Genomic DNA, 25462 nt, shown 5'->3' on the forward strand with positions numbered 1-25462 from the left:
TGTCATTAGATCCCTCCATCTACCACCTACTGTATCTACCTTCCTCTCTGCATGCTGCTCCTCTTTCCACCCTGAGATGCTGCCTCTCCACCAGCCTCTGAAGGCTCAATTGCCATGGTGCTCCACCCTCAGCTTCCACCTCAGATCAGACCCACTCTTGCTGCTGCAGCCACAGTAAACGCTGCCCCCAAACTCCCAAAACCTGCATCTCAGCGTCCTGGCAATCCTCCCAAGTTTCAGATCCTCAAAACAAAACCCTCTCCCACTCTGTCAACAGTAAGAAAGAAGTCATCTCCAAGTGAACGATAACAAGGAAAAATGAGTGATCAACTCTCGAATCCTGTCACCCTCCTCTTACCAACTCTCCCAAATTTCTCACACATACATCCGTTCCTCATAAGGCCTTATCTGGGTCTTGAAATACTCGAATCTAAGGATTTCTGGACAGCTGCTTCTCAGGGACATTTTCCAACTCCCTCTGCATCCAGGTAGAGACATCCTGTGGTGTTTGGGTCATGGACAGAAAAATAGCTACCATTCCAGAACTGGCCCATAAAAATCTCCAACTAGCCCTCTACTATCCATCTTCTCTACCTGCTCCTTGGAACCTGATACCCAGATGGCCTTAAGAGTCATGGGTTGAAGAGGACAGAGTCTAGGTCTGCCAGCCCGGGTCCCTAAACAACTATATGGATCAAGGTCCATACTTCACGCTGTTAAATCTCACAATTAGACCTAATGTGAGCATGAAGGTCTACCCTGTTGCGGCAGAAAAAAGAAAAATAACTAAAATTCTTCCAGATGACTGGACTAGCTTCCAAACGGAATCATCATATCCTCCTCTAAATGAGCATGCGTACCACTATCTAAGCTAGCTTCCTACAATGCACACCTGATGGCTGCCCTCTCCTGCTACTTGACGGGCCCCCATTACCTTCAGGGTAGGTCCAAATTCTTTAGCATTTACCTCATGAATCTACTCCACCAATCTGAGCACCTGCCAGGTGCAGAGCACAGAGCTGAGGGCCGGGAGAGGCCAGCCAGGACGAAGACGGATGGGGTCTCTGTCCTCCCGAGTTTACATTCTACTGAAACAGTGGGGAGGCCATGATGGGCGCTATGAGAAAAGTAAACAGAACGTGACGGAGAAGAAAAGGGCTCCAAAGGAAAGAGATGCCTGAGTCGAGTCCTGAAGGATACTAGGCAAACCAAGGAAGGCGGTCCAGGAGAGCAGAGGTCACCCGTTGAGCAAAGGCTGGAGCTGTGCCCGGACCGGAAGGACACCCTGAGGAGCCCAGGATGGAGGGCCGGCGGGGACTCGTTCCGTTCCCTCAGGGGCACTGGGGGCCAGGGTTAGAAGCTTGCATTGTATTCCAAATACAACGGAAGCCGCCAGCGTCTAGTCAGCAGGTGAAGAGAGGGTTTCAAAAGATGCCTTCCGGGGCGAGGCAGAGAGAGCTGAGCGGCCCACAGAGCGGGCTCTGGGCACCCGGGGCCGTGGGCCCACCCCCAGCCCGGTTCGGCCATTCCCAGGCTGTCCCTCCCCCAGGCCACCGCTCGACGCGGAGCCCCACGCCCAGTTCCACATATTCAGAAAGCGCTCAATAAACGTTCGCTGAAGAGGGAGGAGGAGGAAGCGGGGAACAAGCCAAGGAACAGCTACCTCATAGTCTCTCCCCCAAATTGACGAAGGGCGGGGAGCGAAGAAGACGCCCTCCCCGCCGTCGGGCTCCCGGCGCGGCGCCTTACCCGTCCCTGAGGAACTTGCACTTGCCGTAGAACAAGAACTTGCAGAGGTGCAGCTGCGCGCACAGCCCCGCGCAGCCTGGCTTCGGGCCCAGATGGGCGCCGCATAGCCGCAGCGGCGACACGGCCAGCACCACGCGCTCGACGGCCGCCGCGCCCGCCCCGGCCGCCCGCCGCGCCACCACGAAGCGCCCGCGCTCCCGCAGCAGCCGGTCCAGCACATCGCTGCTGACGCCCGGCCGCACGCGGCGCCGTAGCTCCTCCAGCTCCAAGGCGCCCCCGGCCGCGCATAGCACCTGGGTCACCTCACGGAGGAGGGCGGCCGGCGCCATGGTCGTGGGGCCCGCGACTGAAGGGGCGCAGGCGGCTCCCGCGGGGAGGAGACTGCGGCTGAAAACGAAACTGAAAGCTCCCACCGGCCGGGGGAAAACAAAACCCGGCGGCCTCGCCACGCCTCCGGCTCTCAGCTGAGCGAAGCTCGGCGCCTTCCGGCACCGGGCCCCTCAGCTGTGCGCGCCCGCCCCGTCGGAAGCCCGCAGGAGCTTCTTCAGCGCCCGGGGGACTCGCCGAAGAGTCCCCTCAGAGTGCTGACAGGAAGAGTCGACCCAGCCGAGGGGTCGCGCTTGACGTTCTGGTAGCGCCTTCGCCGGGACGAGGGGGGTGGGGCCGCCCGGGAGCGCGCGCCGCCCGCTTTTGAGTCCGGGCGTCGGGAAATAGTGCGGCAGGCGGACCGCGCACCTTTGCGCCGGGCGCTGGGAGGAGCGGCTTGGGACGCGCACTTGCGAACCGCTAGGCGGCGTCGCGCGAGTCAAACGCTAGATGCTGAGGGAAACCGGGAAGACGCGCTGGGGCCGCCTCAGGTGGAAGCAATCACACAGAGTCGCAAAGCCGGCCTCAGTTTTACTTTCTCTGCGCAGGCTGGGAATCCCTTGTTTTAAGCGTGAAAATCCCTTCTTTTCAAACGAAAAGCCATTTCTCCCCGCGCCTGCTGAATGGACTGTATTAAAGGCCATGGGGGCACAGGAACACCTCACGGGCGTGGCTGACTGACATGTGATGTGTTAGAGCCCTTTGGGAAAGTAATCCCGGAACAGTTACTACAGTGTTTAATGTGCGTGATCTTTGACCTAGCCATTTTTCTGAGAATCTTCTAGAAGTAAAAGGAAAGGTAGATAAGGTACGTACAGAAGCACTTGTGTGGAGGAAGTAGGGTGATGGGAGCAATGCGGTTGATCGTTATCCAGACTGGGAGACAGCTCTAACCAGCGTGCGTTAACTCTCTGCCTGTTGACCTGGAAAGACATCTATGATGTGAAGTGAAAAAAGAAAGCTGTATAAAAATGTCTAAATCGGTAGCAAGAAGCGAATCCCATGTGTGTGTGTATGAATGTGGTGGAGTATTTTTGAACGGGCAGAGAAAGCTGAGGCAGGACCAGGGCTGTGGGCACTGATACTGTAGGAAGTATGCAGTAGGAGGTGTTAGCAAAGTGGGAAAGAAAGTTGAGGGGCAGAAAGATTGTGGGGGGAAAAATACTTACCGTATTCTGTTAACTTAAAATGAACATAAAATTCTAGTTTTAATATTACTACCAAAGTGCTATTAAGTGCTGTTAAGCTACCAAAGATCTATTAAGTGTATGGATGAAGAGTAGATAGTAATACAGACAGATGAAAATGAATTAGGGGATGGGGTGAGGAGCAATTTTTCTCCTGGATTTTAATTGCTTAAAAAATTGTCGTTGTGTATTTTTTAATAAAATTGTATTTTAAGTTCAGTTTTGTTTGTTTATTTTTGGCCATGCTATAGGGCTTGCAGGTTCTTAGTTCGCTGATCAGGGATTGAACTTGGGCCCCCAAAGTGAAAGTGCTGAGTCCTAACCACTGAATCACCAGGGGATTTACTGAACTTTTAAATTTTAATTGTGGTTTTAGTACAGTTTGACAATAAAATAACATTTTTTTTTAAAAAAGTAAAGGTGATTTTGTTATCCGAAAGCTTGGTTTGCCCCTTGGCGGGTGTTGAGCCAAAAGACACAACCAAGCCAAAGATCTATCAGGAGAAAGGACTTATTACCTGCAGCAAGGAAGAACACTGGTGATCTTTCCCAAGGCAGTGTCTCCCCAAACAGCAGAATTGGGGAAGGTTTAAGCTAAAGGTACATGCATATTCATGAAAGGACTTGAGCAGAAGTCAGCATAGAATTGGGGTAAACTGACAGAGCCCAAGCTTTAGTTGATTGCAGTCATGAGGTTCAGAAAAGGTCAACAGCATCAGGCCTTAGTTTCTAGTTGATCTGCTGGTTGAGCACCTGTTGTTGCTTAGTCACTAAATTGTGTCTGACTCTTCAACCCCATGGATTGTAGCCTACCAGACTCCTTTATCCATGGGATTTCTCAGGTAAGAATACCAGGGTGGGTTGCCATTTCCTTCTCCAGGTTGAGCACCTGAGGGGTGGTTAACTTCTGCAGAACAGCTCAAGAAAGTGCTTCAGACTAGTCTTTACCATTGAAACAGAACTGGGAGTCTTTACAACTGCTTTGTTATCTTTGCTGTTGTTACTTCTCTTGCCTGTTAACAGTTTGTCCTTTTGTTCCCTTAAGATCATTATTACTGAGACCTGTTCAAGGACAAGCATTGTGGCCAGAACTAGATCTCAAAATAGCTTAGGCCTAAAATGGCTTCAGCCAAAATGGCTTCTCTTCTGTCAAGGAAGCCATGCTTGGTTTTCGTTCCCCAGGGATCTCCTACCTTATCTGCTTACAGGATAACAATGGAGGCAGAGATTGTAATGATATGTACAAATCTAGGAATGCTAAAGATTGCCATCAGTCATTAGAGGCTTGGAAGATGCAAGGAGGGATTCTTTGGAGCCTTCAAAGGAAGCACCACCCTGCTGATGTCTTGATTTCGGATTTCTAGCCTCCAGATCTGTGGGAGAATAGATTTCTATTGTGTTAAGCCCAGTACTTTTTGTTGCAGCCCAGGCTTCTATTTTCCCAGTAGGATGTGGAGAAGGATTATCAGCTGCAAGTGGGACTAGAGTGGGGGCCAGGGAGGGAGAAGATACGACCCAGGGATCATATCAATGGCTAGATTAGTTGCTTCCAATTTTCAGGGAAGTTGGGTTCAGCTTGGATTTGGGTTTTGCCCTTTGAATTCAACGTGAATGGAGATCAGGACAAGTTTTGGAGGGCTTTTGCAAAGGATAATTGTCTTAATAGATCATGAAAACCAGTCTGGGTTGAAAGGAGAGCAAAGGTGAAGGGAGTATAAGAGATAATAATTGGACATCCAAGTTAGAACGACCCCTGCAAGAAAAAAAAAAAAAATTTAGGGATGAAAACCTGGGGAATACATGACACAGAGTAGATAAATAAGTAAATAAAGACAATAGACAATAGTGAAGGCATAGAAAGTAAAAAGAGTTTGGAGGATAGAAGATGGTGAGCAGAAAGTGGTGACTTGAAACTTAGTAAAACTTGTCTATGAGGGAATTAAATCCTTATATAGGGAATGAACCTGTTTTGAAATGTCCTGCTGCTGTTTATGGGAAGTTGAAGTCACCTCATTTGTTCTAGGAACAATCACTGTGTAACCCCTCTGTAGTATGTATTATAGGGAACGTGGGAGTCTCATTGTCTGAGCAACCCTATAACAAGACCTTGTTACTTTGTGGCTTGACCACATTGCCCTCCCAATACCCTGGGTTACACAGAGCTGGTCTCTGGGGAGGAGGAGAGGACAGCAATACCTTCCTTGATCATCACCCTGCCCCGAATTTAAAGCAGAAGGAGCAGCACCCATGAAGGGCCCTGCCTCAAAACTCTGAAAAAACTGCTCTGTGGAATCCAATAACACCTTCAGGAAGCACCTTTTCCTTTCCTTTTGATAGAAAAAAAAAGTCCTCTCATAATCTAATCTGTTTAGTTTTACACAGTAACCATTAGAACAATCTATATTTCAAATCAAGTCACATATACACTAAAGTTTGTAAAGCATTACCATAAAATTTTCAGTTTTAGGTTCTAAGGGAGGGAGAGACTGGGGGAGGGAATGATGAAAATGAGGACTATCCATATTTGTTCACCTGTTTATCCAATGTATTTTTAGTATGCTAAACTCTGGGGATGCGAAGAGCTGACTCATCTGAAAAGACCCTGATGCTGGGAAAGATTGAAGGTGGGAGGAGAAAGGGACGACAGAGGATGAGATGGTGGGATGGCATCACCTACTCAATGGACATGAGTGTGAGTAAACTCCAGGAGTTGGTGATGGACAGGGTGGCCTGGCGTGCAGCAGTCCATGGGGTTGCAAAGAGTAGGACACAACTGAGCGACTGAACTGAACAGAAACTCTGGGGAGGTGCTGATGATAGAAAACACATGTAGTCCCAGCCCTAAACTCAGGCTGGTAGTTCAGACAAAACAAGGGACTCTGCAGAGTGAGACAATGGAGCACAGACGTGGCTGAGAACAGGGGTGGAGGGGGTGTTTTCCCCCTGGTGACTGGCTCTGTGTCCCATTCAGCATCCTGACCCAGCCCAGCCCTGCTAGGCTGCACCCCGGGGAGCAGAAGTGATAGGGCCAGAGTAAAGGGACAAAGTAGGTGATTAAATAGTTATTCCCACTGGGGGATTGTAAGTAGAAAAAATATGGGAAACCCCTGTAAGTTAACGGTTACTCAAGAAAGCAGGTTTGCTTAGCAACAAAATGCTAAAAAGCTTGTTAGCAACAATGCAGCAGAAGCATGAGACATGCCCCAAAACAATAAAACAAGGGCGGCATGAGACCTACATACTGCCCAGTGATCTCAGTAAATTAATAATCCCTAGGATATGCTTTCTACATACATAAAAAACAATTTGTGGACCTAGCTTGGCCTTGCAGACAAGAAAACTCCCCTGCTCAACCTGGAGGAGCTGATGATGTAAGCATGAAGTCTACTCAAGAAAAACAAAGTTATTCTCCCCCTCCCCACTTTTCCTCTGATTATAAAACTGTAGCCCAATAAGTTCTTGTGGCCTAACATTTCTTGCCCACCCGTTTGTAAGCTTCACAAGCGTCCTGTTCTGATGAATCACTTATCACTGCCTCTGGTTGAATTCTTTTCTGCACTAACACTAAGGACTATGGTATAGCAGAGCTCTTCGGAGCCCCTGAAATGACATCTAATGGTTTCAGAAGGGCCTGTTTCTGATGGGTGTGAATAGGTACATGGTATAATTAGCATCTTCGGGCGGCTAATCCATAACCCTTGATTTGTCTTTTTTAATTACAAAACTGACATGTTATTTGAATTAGGAAAAAGACCACCCAAATCATAAAATCAGAGTGTGTGCAGATTCCCAGCTTCAGTGACCCCTCTGTCCTATTCCCATTCCCTAGAGGTCATCTGCCACCCATGGGTGTTACTCCAGAACCTGAAATCAAGTTCCCTAGGTAGGACAGCTTCTAGAATAAATGCTTAAGGGAACGTCAAAATACTATTTTAATATTACTGTGAACCTTTTGTTGCAAGTTATATCTGCCACATGTATTACATTCTGTTTTTAAGCCCTTCATTTTTTCCTCTGTGTCCAACTCCGGCATAGAAGGAATATAAATCTACAAAACTTCAGAACTGGCTTTTTAATAAAGCATGTTTCTGGGCCCAACGGTAGCAAGAGTCCAGCAAGGAAGGAGAGTCCGGGGAACTTAAGAGTGATGATGTGTGGATGGTGATTGGGATGGGAGTGGGAGGGGAGCCAGGCTCTGGAAATCAGAGCCTCTGTATCAGCAGGCGCAGGCAGAACGGACAGTCTTTTTCCTTCCTCATCTGGGCCAATCCCCTCATGGAGCCAGCAGCCGAGGCGCTGAACAGGATGGCAGAGAGGCCACAGGGAAGGGCTGCAGTGGTGGAGGCAGCGCATCCCGGAGGGGGCGCGGGCCAAGCTGGCGGAGGATGCACCGACACGGCCTTTACACAGACCCTGGGGGCTGCGACTGTGTGGATTCAAGCTTGCTTCCTGTGTCACGTGCCCCTTGTTTACAGCCAGGAGGTGGGTTCCTAGAAGAGAAACCTCAGTCTTTTCATGTGTACCCAGCCCCTGGGAAAGTACAGACTCAAAACTTCAGTTGAGTGACAGGAAACTTCTGTTAAAAAAATATGTTTTGAATCCCAAATGGGTGCCTACAAAGAAAATTTTAGAACAGAACCATTCCTAAAGATCATCTACTCCTTTTGATCCCAAATAAGTGCCTACAAAGAAAATTTTAGGACAGAACCATTCCTAAAGACCATCTACTCCTTTTCAATAATTCAAAGTATATAATAATTTAATCAGGAGAACTAAGATGGCTTTTAGATTTGGGCTTTGATTCCTCTCTCAGTTCTACTCATTGGCGGTGTGTTATTTACCCTCTGGCCTCAGTTCCATCAGTAGGGTGGGGAGGACAGTGCCTCGCCCTTTGGGTGACTGTGAGGAAGAAATTAAAATATGCCTTGCCTACAGTGAGTACTTAATGAAACAAAGATAATGAGGGCTTCTGTTCAAAACCCTGCCTGCCTGTTCCCCCCACTCTCCAACACCCATATCCTGCGCTCCTGTGTATCTCACAGTCTCACTGCTTGGTAGAAACAAAAAAATTAGGCTCAAAGTCTAATGAGTGCAGGTCCTGATCATCAGTCCCAACAGATAAACTGGAGGAAGAGTAAACACCTCACAGGCTTACAGAGAGCATGTAGATTTTTTTTGAAACAGCTTTCCTCAGATCTAGGTTTCCGTCAGTGGGAGGAAAGCAGGCCAGTCAGTAGAAAGAGGTGGTGTAAACGTGGCTTGGGTAACACTCTGGTAAGGCTGCTGGGGTGTGCGCCCTGGGGACCCCTACTCTTGGGCAGGGGCAGAGCAGAAGCCTCTGCCCGTCTGTTGCTTTGGTTTCCCGGATCCTCCTCCAAGGTGGTCTCTCCGCCCACTTCCCGCCCTGCTCCTAGGCCCCTCTTGTGCCCTGCGCCCTGAAGCGCTGCCTGCTCGGGTCCTGCCTCTGTGCTCTTCTCTCCCGGCGCCCTCAGGTCCCGCCAGGCCTGGCTCTCAGAGTCCTCAGAGCACCTTGTCCAGAGGGACCGCATTCTCCTCAGTAAAGCTACTCCACTCCCACCTTCACGAGGCAGCCAGGCCCCAGGTGCCGTGTCCTTTCACAGCCACAGCAGCTTCTGGAAAAAGAGAACAGGTCTGCTGTTTGTTCACCCTGTAAGTAGAGCAGCGTCCGGGTTACTGCAGGTGCTCTAAAGGTAGGTGTGTGTGTGTGTGTGTGTGTGTGTGTGTGTGTGTGTGTGTGTGTGTGTGCTGGGATACTGTGGAGGGGTGTGTGTGTGTGTGTGTGTGTGTGACACTGCGGGTGCTCTAAGGGGGTGTGTGTGTGTGCTGGAATACGGCAAAGGGGTGTGTGTGTGTGTGTGATGTGTGTGTGTGCCGGGATACTGCGGGTGCTCTAAGGGGATGTGTGTGCATGAGAGATACTGCAGGTGCTCTAAGGGTGTGTGTGTGTGTGTGTGTGTGTGTGTGTATGAGAGACACTGCGGCTGCTCTAAGGGGGTGTGTGTGTGTGTTTGAGAGATACTGCGGGTGCTCTAAGGGGGTGTGTGTGTGTGTGTTCGAAGGGGTGGTGTGGGGGGGGGTGTGTTCTAAGGGGTGTATGTGTGAGAGAGATACTGCAGGTGCTCTAAGGGTGTGTGTGTGTGTGTGTGTGTGTGTGTGTGTTTGAGAGATACTGCGGGTGCTCTAAGGGTGTGTGTGTGTGTGTGTGTTCGAAGGGGTGGGTGTGGGGGGGGGTGTGTTCTAAGGGGTGTATGTGTGAGAGAGATACTGCGGGTGCTCTAAGGGGGTGTGTGTGTGTGTTCGAAGGGGTGGGTGTGTGGGGGGGTGTGTTCTAAGGGGTGTATGTGTGAAAGAGATACTGCGGGTGCTCTAAGGGTGTGTGTGTGTGTGTGTGTGTGTGTGTTTGAGAGATACTGCGGGTGCTCTAAGGGGGTGGGTGTGTGTGTGAGAGATACTGCGGGTGCTCTAAGGGGGTGTGGGTATGTGGGGGGATGTGTTCTAAGGGGTGTATGTGTGAGAGAGATACTGTGGGTGCTCTAAAGGGTGTGTGTGATACTGCGGGTGCTCTAAGAGGGGTGTGTGTGTGTGCTTTTAAGTGACCATGAGGAAGCACCCCCACCCATGACCACAGCGCAGCCAGTCACCCCTCTGTGTTCCTGTTTGAACAACTGCTTCCTTAACAACACATCTAATAAGGTAATAAGACATTCAAACTTTTCACACTGAAACCTTCAGAACTCGAAGGAGCCTAAGTTTGACACAGCTTTTCACATTCTCAAATAATTCTCTCAAGACTCAATAAGCAGAAAACGGGAACAGAAAGTCAGAATTGGATATAGAATTCAGATTTTTTTCTTTCAAAGACACATTTTATACAACTTTCAACATTTATACTTTCAAACAAAAGGAGCAAAAAATACACCGAGTACTAAAAAAAAAAAATCAAAACAGAAGTAATACAATTTTAATTTCAATATTTTAAAATACAGAAATTGAAAAGTAGGAATACCAAATACAACTTTAAACAAGTCACTTGTCCTTCTCTATAATAATCAATGTAAACTACTTAAAAACTTACAAATTTAAAACAGAAACAAAATAAATACTGTACACTTTCCCTGCCTGCAGGCAAAAGATGGGAAATACTGTTATGAATCCGAAAAAAAAAAAATGCTCTTAAAGCTTCAGCATCCCACTTCCCAGCCACACCCCACTCCACCGTCACAGTGTGCTTCTGTATTCAAAGGACACACATGTGCACACACGCTGACTGCCTACCCACACAACAAGACACTACTCTGCAGACACCCCGAACAAGAAAGGCTACCAGTCACCTGGGACCATGGGCATGAGAATTAGGTCAGGAAAGTCAGTCAGGCTAGCAAAACATTACTACAAAACTAGTAAATACCAGAGCCAACAACTGTCCCTTTTCAAATTTCACAGATTTCAACCCCCTAAAACCAAGACTACCCCTCCCTGTCACCACCCTCTACCCTCCCCCTTGCCCCCCCAAATCAAACAAACCTGCTGAAGCACTGGCGAAGTTAGACATTTCACAGCAAATGTGAAAATTCATATTATATAATCTCTTAAAATGAACCTTTTCACCCTCTTTCCACAGCATGAAACTGTTATGGCTTAATTTATATTAAAAGTAGAAAAGTCTTTTCGGAAGGAAACGCGGTCTGCCAAGATGCATGTGCATTTCCTGATCAGTGCTATTTCATACCTAACAACTGCATGACTTGCTTTGCAGTCAGAAGCTGTTTTTGGAAAAACTGAGGTTATAGCTTTTGATTCAGTCTAACCATAAATGTAAGGCCCTTAGTTTGGTTTAGGTTTCTTTTGCAAGATAAAATAACCTTGGGGTTCACTTAGCAAGTTACACCTCAGGTCCCTGACTATAATGTGGAAGTTATATGTAAGCTTTGCAAAAATAAAAGGTGAATCCTATGAATCTTAGAGGGAAGAAATGATTCTAGGCAAGGAATCAACTCCTTATTATATATTACACCTGCTGCTGGTAATGGTTACCCACCAAAATCCACCAAAGAAATATGAGTATTTCTGGGTTATTTTTTTTCCTGCAAAATATTATATATTCTAGCACTTATGATCATTGTTTTGGTGAAAAATCTTGGGGGAAAACAGCTGACACTTTGAAAACAAAATGGCCAAAATAAAACTGGGTGGAGGCAAGGTTTGTCTTTATGATTAAGTTTCATTTAAGTTTGTCTTCTGAAATAAAAGTGAATTCAGAACGTCACAGGTCTTGCATAGGTAAACTACTTGGAGGTCTTGGGCTACGTGGTAGCCAAGGTTTATTAGTGAAATAGTGCAGAGCAGATAAAACTTGTTGGAAGAATCACTGAACACAGTTTCAAAAAGGCTTTAACAAAAAGAAAATTCAGTATTACACTTGTTAAGACAAAACTTCAGGACACTAGAAAAGGATAGGAAGGGTGACAGGGAGACTCTAAGGAGTAGAATGCAGGTAAATGAGTATTAAGTTTCCTCTACCCACTGAAGAAGAAAAGAAATACCATAACAGAATAAAACCACAGTCTGATAAGCTAATTGCTTTGGAAATAGGCAATTGCTTCTTAATGTCCGTAACTTAAATTTTTAGGTAAGGGGTATCAAATATTTGACTTATGGCATGACGTTTACTGAAAAGTAAAAAAATAAGGGAAGGTTGTTTAGTAAGGCTACAGCATTAAAATTACATTACGTTCAACAGCAATATAGTGAGTATGTCACTTCCTCTGTCTTTCCCCCAGCTTCTAGGAAGCATATCAACATCACCCACCACAGACGAGCCGAGGCTGCAGTGTCCCAGAAAAGGGGCTGCCGCAGGGAGCAAAGTACCAGAGGCCTAGTATCCACCGAGCCCCCAGCTGGTCACTGCCCTCTCTGGGTTTCATTTGTCTCTTTTCTCAAGCTAAAGATCAGATGTTCAACCTTCTCAAAACTGCTTTAAATGAAAATCTGGGGCATCTGAAAATGACTGATGACCTTTAACTTCTCTTTTTGGAGGAAGCAATTAGCTTAATAACTGATGAGAAAAATGAATTTTTGAAAACATTTCAAATTTATGATGAAGCCCTCGTCTCTTAACATGAAATCATAAAATGCTTATATACTGCAATAGCTACTACAGCAGTAGTATACTGGGCCATACAGTTATTCATCAACTCTTTGAGGAGTTGACATCACTAGAGAGCACTTCTTGCAAAAAGCAGAATCTTTTCTTCTGAAGCTTCCAGCCAAGACTCCCTTCCTACACTACAGGGGTTTCTCTCTACCCAATGAGCCACTGTTGGCCAACTCAGAGCTGTCTTTGCTCAGAACTGATCCCCCATTAGTCTTCCACCTTACTTTCCTGCCCTACTACCGTGAGTAGTTGCTAAACCATCCTAATTCCATAATTTATTTTACCCTATTCTAGTGCCTTGAAGAGTACGCAGAATCTGTGAAGCAGTAATCTCTGAGAAGAACTCAAAACTAATTTTAATTACTTTAAATCATCTAATCATCTTAATGATTACTTGGGGATAAACATTCTCACTCTTCTCCACAAACTATCTCATTCCTTTTTCTTTCACCTCACACACTGATTCTGACTTTAATTCAGCACCTTGTTAGAGACTCTTCAGGTTTTTTTTAGGTAGCATGCTCTGGGCACATATTTGATATGAAGCAAATTTTATGAGTAACAGCAGTTTTCATTTAAAAATGCACATAAATGTGCATTTATTGTCAGTTGTAACTTATCATAAATTCTCTGCAAGTATGAAGTGTAATTAGATTAACACTTTTCTATGTTTTTCTTAACCGAGTTTTGATCCAAATTTACAAATGAGAAAACTAAGACTCAGAAAGAATAAGTGACTTATTCAAGGTCACACAACTGAAATATAAAGGGCAGAACTTGGACAAACACCCAGGTCTTCTGCTCCTTTCATGCTGTAACATGCTCCTGTGATTATGAACATTAAATTATTAAATTTTGAAAGGTCTTTTAAATTTTGAAAATAATTGTTTTTTTACTTCTATAGTTATAGAGTGTATTTCCACTGAAACTAATAAAGTTATGTCTTGTTTTTTCTATGAATGGGCCCTCTTTTGTTTAAGTTTGCCTAGAGGTGAAAATAATACTGCCTGTTTCCTAGAGAATACCTTCAAGAGCACAGACCACAACTCCAACTTTATATCCCCCCACTCCCACAGTACTAAGTAGTGCTGGGCACACAGTAGATGCATGATAAATATCTGATCTCATATGAATAAATACAGTAGAGTTCATTAAAAAGGCAATAATTGGATTAAAAAACAGAGCAGTATTCAGTGCTGAATATTTAAGTAGTGATACAGATGAGCTTGTTTTCTGAGTTTATAAGATGGTTCTGGTCAGAATTTTCAATTCTGTATGCTTTAAAAATCAACTGATGCTTATTAAGTTCGAAGTACTTCTAGGATATTGGACTATTATGAACTGCCAGCTTTGTAGAGTATACATCATTAATCAATACTGGAGAGCTTAGTAGTATGTGATATTATGAATTAGAGTACAGTGGATCCCAGGTTAACAGAAGTCACTTATTTGAATCAATAAAGGAAAATGATCACCTGCTACTACAATTAAAATTGCATATGTTAAATGACAATTGTTGGTCATTATTTGTATTTGCTTATAACTAACTAAATGCCACCACTGCTGTCTTCCTAAGTTGCAGTGTCTGTAGGGTGGTATTATTTATAAATGAGACTGAGGGAAAGATGAAAGGTTATTACAGTCGAGTCCAGATGCTGGCAGCAGTCACTTCAAAGTTCAGTCATTTCCACAAGATACAGGGATGCAGCACAGTCAGTGATTTTATAAGAGCTTTGACTATGGAGGTCATTGGATTCAGTGGCTGAATTTTTACCAATTCACAAAAAGTTTACATGTATTCTATTTTAGTGGTTATTTCATCTTACTGAAAGGTTTTAAAATTTAGGCAGTTAATGGGCTAACACTGCCAAAAATGAATCCACAGTACCTTCACTTAGAAGTTCCATATACTGGCTACTTAAAATTAGTATTTATTGGCCTAAGTACACAGGGCAGATACTGGCCACAATTTTAATTCATAAAAATAAATTATTTTCATTTTTATGGTTAAAGGAAAAAAAGAGTCAGGTAATTAAAAATACTTGGAGCTGTGAAAAATGTAAAGACAACAAAAGAACCCAGAGCATGATGTAGCTGGAAAAGAAATGATAATTCTCATTTCTAAACTAAAACCAAAACGTGTACTATAACACTAAAATGGTTTATCTACAGAAAACCAAAACATCACAGTACTATATTGTGTGGGGGAAGGTGGGAGAATCACACAAACCCACATTTTTGATATCTTGAGATCTGATGACCAACCAAATGACTGACTGTACCTACTTCTTTCCTAGTTTTGGCAAAGTGTAGACAGAGTTTTAAGTCAGCCTATTATAGACATTTAGTACTTCCATAAAAATTCTTCCTGAAACCCAGATAAGACTCAGACAGTGGTCCAGTCATTTAAACCAAAAAGGCTAATTCATAAGATATATCATATATATTCCATGAAATATTGGAATGGAAACAGTAAGAAATACTTCTCTTTGAAACCATGAAAGACAATGATATAGACTTCTTTTTTCTTAGCTCTTCAAGTGATACTTAAAAGGGAAAGCCCTGCTACCTTGCTGAGTGAAAAAAAAAAAAGACAAATCCATAATATGGCCATATTTCTTTTCCATAAAAATAAATTTTATCCAATTTGCCTGTATTTTTTGTAGGAACTTATAAAATGCTCTATTGTCAGAACTGGAAATATCTCCACCCCACCCCCCAAGAAACAAGAAATTACTTGTTTTTATGTCACAGGCGGAGAGGAAAACATAAGCTATTGCAAGCAGCTGAAAACTGGCATTTAGTAAAAATTGTGCACAAAGGATATAAATGATTCCTTAAAGCTCAACCGGATACTTAACCTCACTATGCACTGGTTAAGTTAGGACAGATGGAAGAAACTACAGAAAGCACCCATTTTACTCCAAATCCACATCTTAAATAATGCTTTAGAAGGTTAAGAAATAAAAAACTAAACACACACACACACACACACACACACACCCAATTCATCTACTCCAACATGCTTGCTTCTATACAACTTAATATAGTATAGTCTTATATTACGGCTTATTATGCAGATTTGAATATTCTAAGTCAAACCATATTTCATATTTTCCAACAGATTAGGTATACAGAATAAAAGCATCATAAAATATAACCTCTGTGGCAGGTGCTGGCCCTGCCCTCCAACACCAGCAGTATGAAGGCCCTCTGGAGTTACAAATGTATTTGGAAAACTACAAACATGACAATTTAACCAAACTTATAATACTTTTCCCACAAGTAGGGAAAAGATATTAAAGCTGTACTCTTTGGGACCCAGATATCATCAGCAAAAGTGAAAATGCAAGAAGCCTATTTTTCTATTTAGAAGAAAACTGCAATGTCAAACGAAATGAGAAATGTGGCGTCTTGAATGTAGTTCTTACACACTGGCTACGAAAGTGTTTCCCTGCAAAGAGAAGAGTCTTGTGTCATCACAAAATGAGGGGGAGTGCAGAGGGAAGGTGGGACATAGGTAATCGACCTGGATAACAGTATGCACCTTGGATGTTAGCAAAAGCGAAGCTAATAGCTTATAAAAAACACATGAAATATATAAAATAAAATGATTTTCATATACATCTTAATTTAAAATAATTAATGCATCAAATCCCTGTTTAAGACTTTAACCTGAATAGCAAATTTAAGAGTCCAGACTAGTTACTGTTACCGTGGCTCTTCCCCACGTGTAACACACACACTATCAAAAATAATTTAAAAACCTTCACATTCTTAAATCTAAATTAGTGAGATATTTCTCCAGAAATCTTCCAAATAAATAGCTTTAAAAAAGAAAGAATTTAAAAGCTGTTAACTTTAAAAAAAAAAATCTGTTAAATAAATTACTGATAATTCTCTACCCTATCACTGAAAATAAATCAAAACACTACCAACAACAAAATGAAATTCAAGCCCTGACAAGAGACCCTTTCCAGTTCAAGGTCTCTTTTTAAGGTTCTACCCTCCTTCTTCCTCTCCCCACCAGGTCCAAAATGGTTATTGCTGAGTGGGTGTGGCACAGTGAAAATGCAGCATCAGGTTCATTTTGTTCTTCAGGCAGTGTTCCCTACTGTACATGCAAACTGCTTCAGTGGGGCGCGTGGAAGCTCCAGGCTCCCGCACCCCAAGGCCGGTCTCCGAAGGGAATAGTGGCCACAGCCACAGCTCCGTCACACAAAGAAACGTGCGTGGCCATTTCTGTTCAGTTTAAGGATCTTCCCAAGACGTTGCTTGGCTGTTGCCATTCCTTTTTTTGGACGTTTACCTACAAAACACAGCACACCAACAGCAGTGTAAGTAACAGTGAAAATCACAGTTGACAGGACCTGGAAGGCTTAAAGCAGAACAACACGGCAGGCAAAGGCTTTCAGGCGTCTTGAATGGGTGGAGTCACATGCCTGGAAGTCCACTGCTTAAAACCGTTCCAGCTCACCCACGAGATAAGGGCCAACCTCCTTCCTAAGACTTATTAGACTCTCCCCCGGTCTGAGCCCTGCCTATCTCTTCAGCACCAGCTCTTACCCATCCTGCCTCAAACTGTGCTTCAGCAACGCAACTGCTTCCTACCTCACCCCATGCTGTTTCTTCCCTTTGTCCTACGGGTGACGCTGTCTCCTTCGCCTTCAGTGCTGTCTACACTGTCCCCCCCACCTCAGCATGGCCAACCCATTACCGCCTTTCCAGGATCGACCTCCCCCTTCAGGAAACCCCTCCTGCTCCTCAGGGTTGACTGAGATACCTTCTTCTCTGTCCCCACAGTAATCTGAGCACCTGCTATCAATGCTGTGTCCACACCCAGCAGGCTGTGAGCAATGACTGCAGAGACATGTCTATTTAACTTAACCTACACACATGTGACGTTACCTTTTGTTGCCTGGTTGCTGATAGGTGGTGGATTTGACGCAGGTCTCTTGGTGGGGTGAAGGGGCACTGAAAAGGAAGTTTCACCAACAGGCCTTTCTGGGCTTATACTGCCGTTACTTAGCTGGCACGCCCCTGATATCAAGCTTGAACTCTGCGTATACTTTGCATTCTGAAGGCTTGAGCCACTGCTGTCCACACAATTCCTACTTTGTACTTTCTGACTGATTTCTGATGAAACTTCCTTTTTGATGCATTTCTGGCCTCTGTTTAGATCCTAAGAAAGAAGGAAATAAGGCCAAATTTTTAGGGTTTCTTTAAGATAAGTAGCAACAATTTAAGAGAGAGAAGAAACAGATTACTGAACTTGGGTTTTCTTAACATGAAGTAGCCATAGATGACCCCTCCTGATGGTCATCTCATTCCAATACCTAGTAGCTCTGAAGGATTCAGGTTTTGAAGATGCCTTGTAACTTAGGTTGAGACATCTTCAAGTCAAGAAGAAAACATTATAGATAGATAGATAGATGACTGGTGGGTCTTGAAATCAAAACAGAGAGGGTCCCAACCAGAATTAAAAAGAGAAAAGGAAAAGAACTTTCCATAAACTTGGAAGGAGCATACTGTAGCTGTACTGTTTCATGAAACTAGTTTTAAGTGTGTGTTTGTGTGTGTGTATTAAAGTGAATTTCTGATTCTGTAATGGTAAAGTTTTAAAAACAGCATTAAACACAGACTTGCTTTAAAACAGTCTTACAAATACGCTTGAGCATGAAGAAACAGCTTTTCAATTTAACACACTTTTCTAATACCACTCTAGATTACAAGAAACAGAAATTCTATTTTCTCTAAGGATCTTGCTAATCATTTGTCTTCTACTTCTTTATTTTCAAACACAATTATAAAAGCAACAGCTAGATTTAAATAACAGCTTACCTTTTAATACTAAATCCTATAATGCTGAGTTATAAATTTTATAACCAGTGAGGCACTATAAAATCATACATTAATAAGTGAATTCTTAATAGTTAAGGAATTTCTTACCTGACCTTTGTCTCTGGAGCATATCCTCCCATTAAAAGAACTTGTACTTGCCTTTAAAAAATAACTTGGTTCTTTCTCTTTTTATAAAAGTAATTGACAAGTATTTAGAAAATATAGATAAGCCAAATGAAGAACATTAAAACCACCCATATTTCTGTTATTCAGAGAGCAAATGGGGTTGGGAGGCTTGGAGACTCCACTGTGCCACCTAAGAGTTTTGATTCTTTCTTTGGTTGTCATTTTCCAAGGTCTGCAGCAAAAAGGTCATGCTACTGCTGCTGCTACTGCTAAGTCGATTCAGTCGTGTCCGACTCTGTGTGACCCCATAGACGGCAGCCCACCAGACTCCTCTGTCCCTGGGATTCTCCAAGCAAGAATACTGGAGTGGGTTGCCATTTCCTCCTCCAAAAAAGGTCATATAGTCTTCCTTTTTTGGTGCTACTGGCAACGTTTTTTTAAAAAAGGTATTTTGGGGGTTCATTTTGTTTGGTATAAGCATTCATACACGAGAATCCTAAGACATCAAGTGTCTTCTCTTGGAGCAGTGACTCTTAATCTGGAGTTAACGAATGGTCTGGGGTGAGGGTGGGGCATAAACATGAGAAAAATGTAAGCACAAGTCATATTTATGGAGAACATTTTTTGGAAAGAAAACATTTTCCTGTAACTGTCATCAAATTCTCAAAGAAATTTGGTATCTAAAAATGCTCAACAAACAACAGCAGAGATTAAAAGGATCCTTGTGGTATTGTGGTACTTTTTTCCTTTCATGTTTCATTCTAGCCAGACATAACCTAAAGGTGTTGGCAGCCAGGAGTTTTTAACTGCTTTCTTAAATAAGTTGCTTTTTTCCAGATAACATTCTATCCATAAGCCTTTCATTGGTTAGTCAGAATCCCTAAAAATGGACAGCTGTTCAAATGTACATTTAATGATAATTGTTAAGCTTTCTATATCTGGGGGGTTGATTATTGATTGCAGTTTTAAAAACAAAAGCAAAAACAGAGCTAATGACAATCCTATTTCAATATTTCAAACCTTGAATATACCTGAAGATTAAATCTGGAAGTTGTATCAAATTGTTTAATCCAGGAAGAACTCCTCAAGTCTTGATCTTCAGTCTTGACATGATATCCTAAAGAGAAATTTTATTTAAAAATCTTCTCACAAACTGGATCTTAAAGAACAAAATTAGCCTGCTGCTTAAAACTGAAAGTAAATTTATGTTGACATTTTATTTAAAAAATGAGCATGCTAACTCTTTATTCATATACTTTCACCATACTCCTTTCCCTCTCAAAAACAAAACAGTCACCAGCTTGCAATCCAACATGTTAATTATTTCAATTCTCTCAAAGACTGTCTGTCTTTCTTTCTATGGCAGGTTTTGGGCCAGATGCTGGAGGACCTAGATCAAATTCTGTGGCCATCTGTTGTAGATGTAAAACCAAGTGCAATACGGTTTCTCTAAAAATAGTATATTTTCCCATACAGAATAAAGGCATATGTTTGTCTGAATCTGGCAGCATTTCCAGAGAAGCTTTCTTTTCAAGGGGCCAAAGAGATTATAGGAAGACAGAATGGTAAGTGGAAAGACAGAAAAATCCAGATTTGAACTTGAGACTTTTTATTACCAATGCAGCTTTCAGCAAGTTATATAACCTCTTTAAACCTGAGTTTCCTCTTATACAATAAGCAAAGATTTTGAAATCACATGATCTAGTCTTGGGTTCAAATTCCAGTCACCGAGTAGCCATGTAAGTCTGGGCAAGTTAACTCCACTAAATCTTTTTTTCCTTACCTATTAAAGCTACATTACACACACCCCATGTGTCGTTTCAAGAATTAAGTGAAATGAATGCCAAACTCCTGGCACATAGCTGACACAGCTAGGTGGGAATTAACATAATTCCTACAGGAGACTTCAGTTTTAATGTAGTACCATCTTTTCCCTAATCCTCCTCAGATTTTTAGGGAAACAAAATTTCTCCCTAAAGGCAGACAGAAGAGACCACTACGCGGCACCACTGATATTGCCACTGAGTCTTCTCTCTTTCCCAAAGCCCTCTTTTCAAGTAGGAGAGAATACCCTCAAGCAGAAACAGTTCCCTTCCATAAAAGGAAAAAGAGTGGATTGTTCAAATTTAGCACATCAATTAAGACACAAACATTCCCTCCATTCTGATCAGCTTATAAAAGGGAAACAATACTGTCTTGCAAGTCAGAGAACACAAATTCTTAATCCATTAATTTACATTTTAAGTTATTCTATTTGCATCTAACATTTGTCAACATTTTATACATATATATACATATATATATATGTATATATATATATAGCCAATATGTCTAACACCATCTTCAACTGAAGATGTTTAATAAACATTTCTTCTTCATAATCTCTAACCTCAAACTAGGATTACAGGGCTATTAAAGTGAGGGTTCTATGTTGTTTTTCAGAGACTTACAATTTATGTTTCTTACCACTTTCCACTGGCTTATCACAGCGATACAACTGCCTGACGTCATGGTTACTGCTGTGGCAGCTGCTGGGGTCCTGGAGAGAGGGTCTTTCACCACCGCAGTCTGTGCTTTGTATCTGCCTTTGTAAACACGTGGAATAGTGCAACCCTGCCATAGACAGCATGCCCTGAATAGCTTCTTCCTCTGTGCTCGTCGAGGTAGGACATTCCCTGAAGGGCAGATCAGCAGAAAAGACAAGAACTTTCTTACTCAAAGGAAATATTTGGTAAAATTTAAAACCAAAACACACACACACACACACACAACAAAAACCCCCAAACAAAACAAACAAAAAATAACAAATGTTTTCCTATCATTTATATCACATTGTAGTAAGACCATCATCGTCAGCATGCCTACCTTTTAACTGGAATTTCGCTTCGAGATGGCTTCTGGCTCTTTTGAAGGAAGTTCCTCATCACATTAGATTCTTCCTTAAAGTTTGATGTTATCTCTTGTTTCTTTTCATCACCTGAACTTTCAGACTCTTCAGTGGTAAAATTATTTTTCTGAGATAATTAAATGGAGGGAAATCTATATAAGAAATCGGAACACGATTGTACTAACTAACCAAAAACACTTTATCCATCTAAAGGGAAAGTGAAAACTTAATTATCATGGAATTATTTCTGTATTTCATGTGAAAAAGGAAATCTCTAGTTACTGCAGTAACGTAATTCCTTAGTTTAAAAAAACAACCCACACAGTACAGGCTTTCTTTAACGCAAAATGAAACATAACCTATGAGGAAACATGAGAAACATGAGAGCTGGATCTCCCTCTACCCTTTCCAAAATCAGACAGAAGCTGTGTTGATCAGATGTAAGTAGTCACATGACAGGGTATGTGTGTAATTCCCACTGCAGAGAAGCCTCTGTACCACAAAGGTCAGACAGACAGGCTTTGGGAAAGCTGTCATCCACTTTCCTCCCACATAAAGGAAAGTGGGTGTTCATCTTTCCATCACATAACTCTAAGTTACAGAGTCCCAGGCGTACCAGTGCAGTGCAATCAGGTCCAGAGTCTTCTGAATCAGAAATATCAGAATATTCAGATGATCGATTCCTGAGTTCTGATTTCACACTTGTTAAAAACCCTGAGAAGGAAAATGATCAGAGAAACAGAGCCATCAGAATTGGAACAAAGTGCCATCCAAAGGCTGTCCAACTCCTTTCTCACTGCTTTCATTGTCTTCATTTCATTCTTCCCCCAAGGACTTTTTCCTTAATTAACCCAAGATACAGACTGAAGTGTATTCTTAAAAGTTCTGTGGTATTTATAGAATATGGTTTACAACCCTTGCATGGGTGGGTTGACTATTATATATTTCTTCCCAGAAAAAAATCTCAACACTGAAATTAGCTATGATGCTTTTCACTTTCTGTTGTGCTTTATTTGTCTCAACAAAAAACAAAACAAAAAGACTCTCCTGGGCCTAAGACACATTCAAGTAGACAGTGAATTCAACAAGCTTACAGACCAGGCTTCACCCTTGCCTCTCTTTCCCCACAGCACTTTCAGCTAGCAACTGCTGGATAAAGTTTCCATTGATCGGCTGCCTCTCCCCGGCATGTGAACAAATGTAGAGTCACAACAATAACAGACTTATCTGGAATTAGCAGGAACTGAGGTATTTGGCATGGATTAAATAATGTTAATTATCTAGAACTTTCACTTATCAGTACTAAAATGTTTAACTACTTTTTAAGATAGAAGGGTATATGGAGGCTCTGAAAAATGTTGAGAAAATGAAGACTTCATTCAAAGAAGATCTCAAGGAGGAGGAGGTGTTACTATTCATTGCATTGATGGTAACCAATTAATAACCAAGTAGAGGGCTTCTTGTCAATATGCAATCAAATAAAATAATACTTGAGTTACTAATAGCTTCAGATCAGCCAGTTATATATGTCTCCTAATTCTGAAAACCGTATGTATCTTAGCTAAAATTGTCTTGGAAATTGCACTACATTTGCAACTGCTTCATAATTTGGAGTAGAGGCCCATAAAATGCATGAGCTTTTATGTGACTCTTGTAAAAACTGTCATTAGATGAGGGTGTCACTGGCCGATGACATCCTTGTCACTAATACCACCTTCCCCGGCTGCCACCCCTCATTGGGAGGTCACATTCAGCATTTCCCTGATGGAGAGATGACTCAGAAATGTTCCAGATTTCTCAAAAGAGTATTAGGGACGTAAGAAATTTTTATCCTACTACTAATTTAAGCACTTTAAAATGAGCGAGTTACCTGTCATATTATTAGCATGTTAATAATGAACAGACCTTTAAAATGACCATTAAAACAGACATACTGTTAAGTGGTTTTTGAGACTCTTCATTCTCCACTCCCTCTATTCCTGAACTCTCTTCCATCTTCACTTTTGCCTTTTTTGTCCTTCTCTTATCCTCTTCATTTTCACTATCTGCTGTATAAAGACTCTGATCTGTGAAGGGTTGTCTCTCATCCCTGTATATAGAGGGAAAAATAATCAGTCAGAAAATAGTGCAACTGTGCAGCCAAACAGTATCACACCCTCCTTACTTTGCAGAGCAAACTGAGAATTGAGACACTTTCCCCATATTTCAGGCAGGTGTGCAATGGTCTGGACCCGGAATAAAATGAACAGAGGGAATCCACGGAAAACTAAATGCTCTGATACTTTGATCTACTTCACGTACTTAATTATCCTTCCATTTGTCAGCAGCAATCGAAGATCATTATCTTTCGCTCTCCATTCAGGTACTGTGGAAGATGGCTGGAGATGTTTGTTGAATTTTCCGTTCAGTTTTGAGCTCAAGATGTCCTTAAAGTATAAAAACAGAACTTACTTAACCTCCACCCTCAAATATACCTGCCTGACAAGTAAAGGAGCAGGATAGTATACCACCACCTCCCCCTGCCCCCGGCCCCACTGCCCTGCATCCTAAGAGTGCTGGGCAGCCTCCAAGGCTAGGGCATTTGCAGTGCTGCAACACGGAAACTAAATGGTTCCTAAAACCAGAATGAATGTGGTTCATCTTTCTGTAGGGCCAGTAACAGTAAAACACACTCTACAAAGCAGAATATAAAATCTGCCTCACGTGAATTCAGACATTTCACTCTTGTAGAAAGCTGAAAAACTGGAGACGTACTGCCGTAGCACGTACTTTGAATTCGCTTTCCCTTGTTTCTCCCTAACTGCTGGGTCCTTGCCGGTCCCCCTATTTCTGACCTAATCTCTAGTCCTCCCACCAGGTACTCTCAGCAATTTACGGGTCACCACCCTGCTATCACCAGGAACAAAGGCCACCGAGTGACATAAAGGCACAACAGTAGCTGGTTTTTAAAACATAAAGAATATTTCCTTTAATATTTTTCTTTAATAATACATAGAGCTTCTTATAATAACCTGAAGCTTCTCCCAGACGGCTATGGGTTGAAGGAGGTTTAGAACAACAAGAGCTTAAAACAGTAGAAATATAATTATACAAAATTTAAACTATTTAAGGAAGCTTTAATTTCTATATAACTTCTGTAAATATGTTAATTCAGAGATACTGCTATCTTTCCTCATTTTAAACTGTCCTCTCCTTAAGATGTACAATCATGGATGACATGGATCTCACCACAGGTCAGTGGCATGTTTTACAAAGGCCCCACGCTGAGCTCATGACTCCGTTAGGCCAGCATTTCTCAAACTGTAATGAGTTTAACAGTCTCCCAGACTAACAGTGATGCATGCTGCTGCTGCTGGGCCAGGGAAAGGCCTACAGCACCTGCACTTTCCTCTGCCTTCAATACTCCTCCTCAAGTCTGTATATCCACCTGACGTCTTCTGCTATGTAAGTTTCTGTCAAATGCACCCACCTGAGAGGTTCTCCGACCACCTCAGCAGAAGCAACCAGCCACCCCAGCCCCTTTATTCCACTGCTCTCTTCCTTTACGACCTTTTTATCTGAAATTACATGACTTTAATACCTGTCTCTGACTTTGATCCTTCCAACTTGAGCTTGGGTGGAAGCTACATGAGGGCAGGGCCCTGGGTTCTGCCCACTCTGGTAGCTTCCCCAGAGCCTAGAAGAGAACCTGGCACTCAGTAAACACTCCATATACAGGTCAGCAAACCGATGGGACCTTTTCATCCTACTTCTACACCGAAGCAAGTCCCCATCACGAGCAGAAGTGCTGCTGACCCCTAGGGTGCTAAGCAAAGATCAGACAACAAGAATGGCCAGCCTGTTCTCTTTCTATCTTCCTTCTGAAGGCACTTCAGAAATGACTGAGTCTCTCATGTGACCATGGAACAGAAGCTTGCCTCTTCCCAGGGACACATCTCCAGTCTTCTGAGCACCTCCCTCGTGTGGAGCTCCAGGATGTCGAGGTTGGAAGGGGTTCGGACATTGTGGTCTCGAAGTTTCCGCATCCTTCGTCGGGAATGGTATGGGGAAGCTGCTTCACTTGAGGACCGTGAAACTGGACACACAGAAGGGATTCCCTGAGATTTAACTGGTTTGCCGTTTTCCTCCTTT

The 25462-nt window shown here is 42.9% G+C and overlaps 2 protein-coding genes and 1 long non-coding RNA gene across 9 annotated transcripts in view; 1 reads left to right on the top strand and 2 right to left on the bottom strand.

Moving 5' to 3' along the window:
* PARP12 (poly(ADP-ribose) polymerase family member 12) overlaps nt 1-2401 on the bottom strand; it is a 41629-nt gene extending 39228 nt beyond the window's left edge. For 2 of the 5 annotated variants that reach the window (XM_061165912.1, XM_061165911.1), the window contains exon 1: nt 1664-1909. In XM_061165912.1, coding sequence (XP_061021895.1) covers nt 1664-1854 — 191 coding nt within the window. In that variant the 5' untranslated portion in view covers nt 1855-1909. Of the gene's footprint in view, nt 1-967; nt 1434-1663 lie in introns of those variants that run through there. The other 3 variants (XM_061165910.1, XM_061165913.1, XM_061165914.1) reach the window with 3 other exon arrangements.
* Nucleotides 2402-8561: 6160 nt separating this feature from the next.
* On the top strand, nt 8562-25330 carry LOC133072546 (uncharacterized). 3 transcript variants are annotated; one of them, XR_009696762.1, is made up of 6 exons: nt 8562-9013; nt 18675-18890; nt 19811-20009; nt 22462-22579; nt 23541-23693; nt 25198-25330. It is a non-coding gene; the product is annotated as an uncharacterized LOC133072546 (long non-coding RNA). The 3 variants fall into 3 exon arrangements; XR_009696764.1 differs by having other exon boundaries at nt 8562-8972; XR_009696763.1 differs by having other exon boundaries at nt 8565-9013; nt 19921-20009.
* The window catches only part of KDM7A (lysine demethylase 7A), a 70231-nt gene continuing 59949 nt past the window's right edge, over nt 15181-25462 (bottom strand). Inside the window, exons 12-20 of the mRNA XM_061165915.1 lie at nt 25249-25458; nt 23633-23757; nt 23266-23420; nt 21948-22045; nt 21310-21458; nt 20911-21119; nt 19476-19561; nt 17386-17659; nt 15181-16786 (exon numbers count right to left, since the gene is read on the bottom strand). Of these exons, the coding sequence (XP_061021898.1) occupies nt 16692-16786; nt 17386-17659; nt 19476-19561; nt 20911-21119; nt 21310-21458; nt 21948-22045; nt 23266-23420; nt 23633-23757; nt 25249-25458 (1401 nt within the window). The 3' untranslated portion in view covers nt 15181-16691. The remainder of the gene's footprint in view (nt 16787-17385; nt 17660-19475; nt 19562-20910; nt 21120-21309; nt 21459-21947; nt 22046-23265; nt 23421-23632; nt 23758-25248; nt 25459-25462) is intronic.

Source organism: Dama dama, chromosome 18 (genome assembly GCF_033118175.1).
Source record: "Dama dama isolate Ldn47 chromosome 18, ASM3311817v1, whole genome shotgun sequence".
NCBI classification, from domain to species: domain Eukaryota; kingdom Metazoa; phylum Chordata; class Mammalia; order Artiodactyla; family Cervidae; genus Dama; species Dama dama.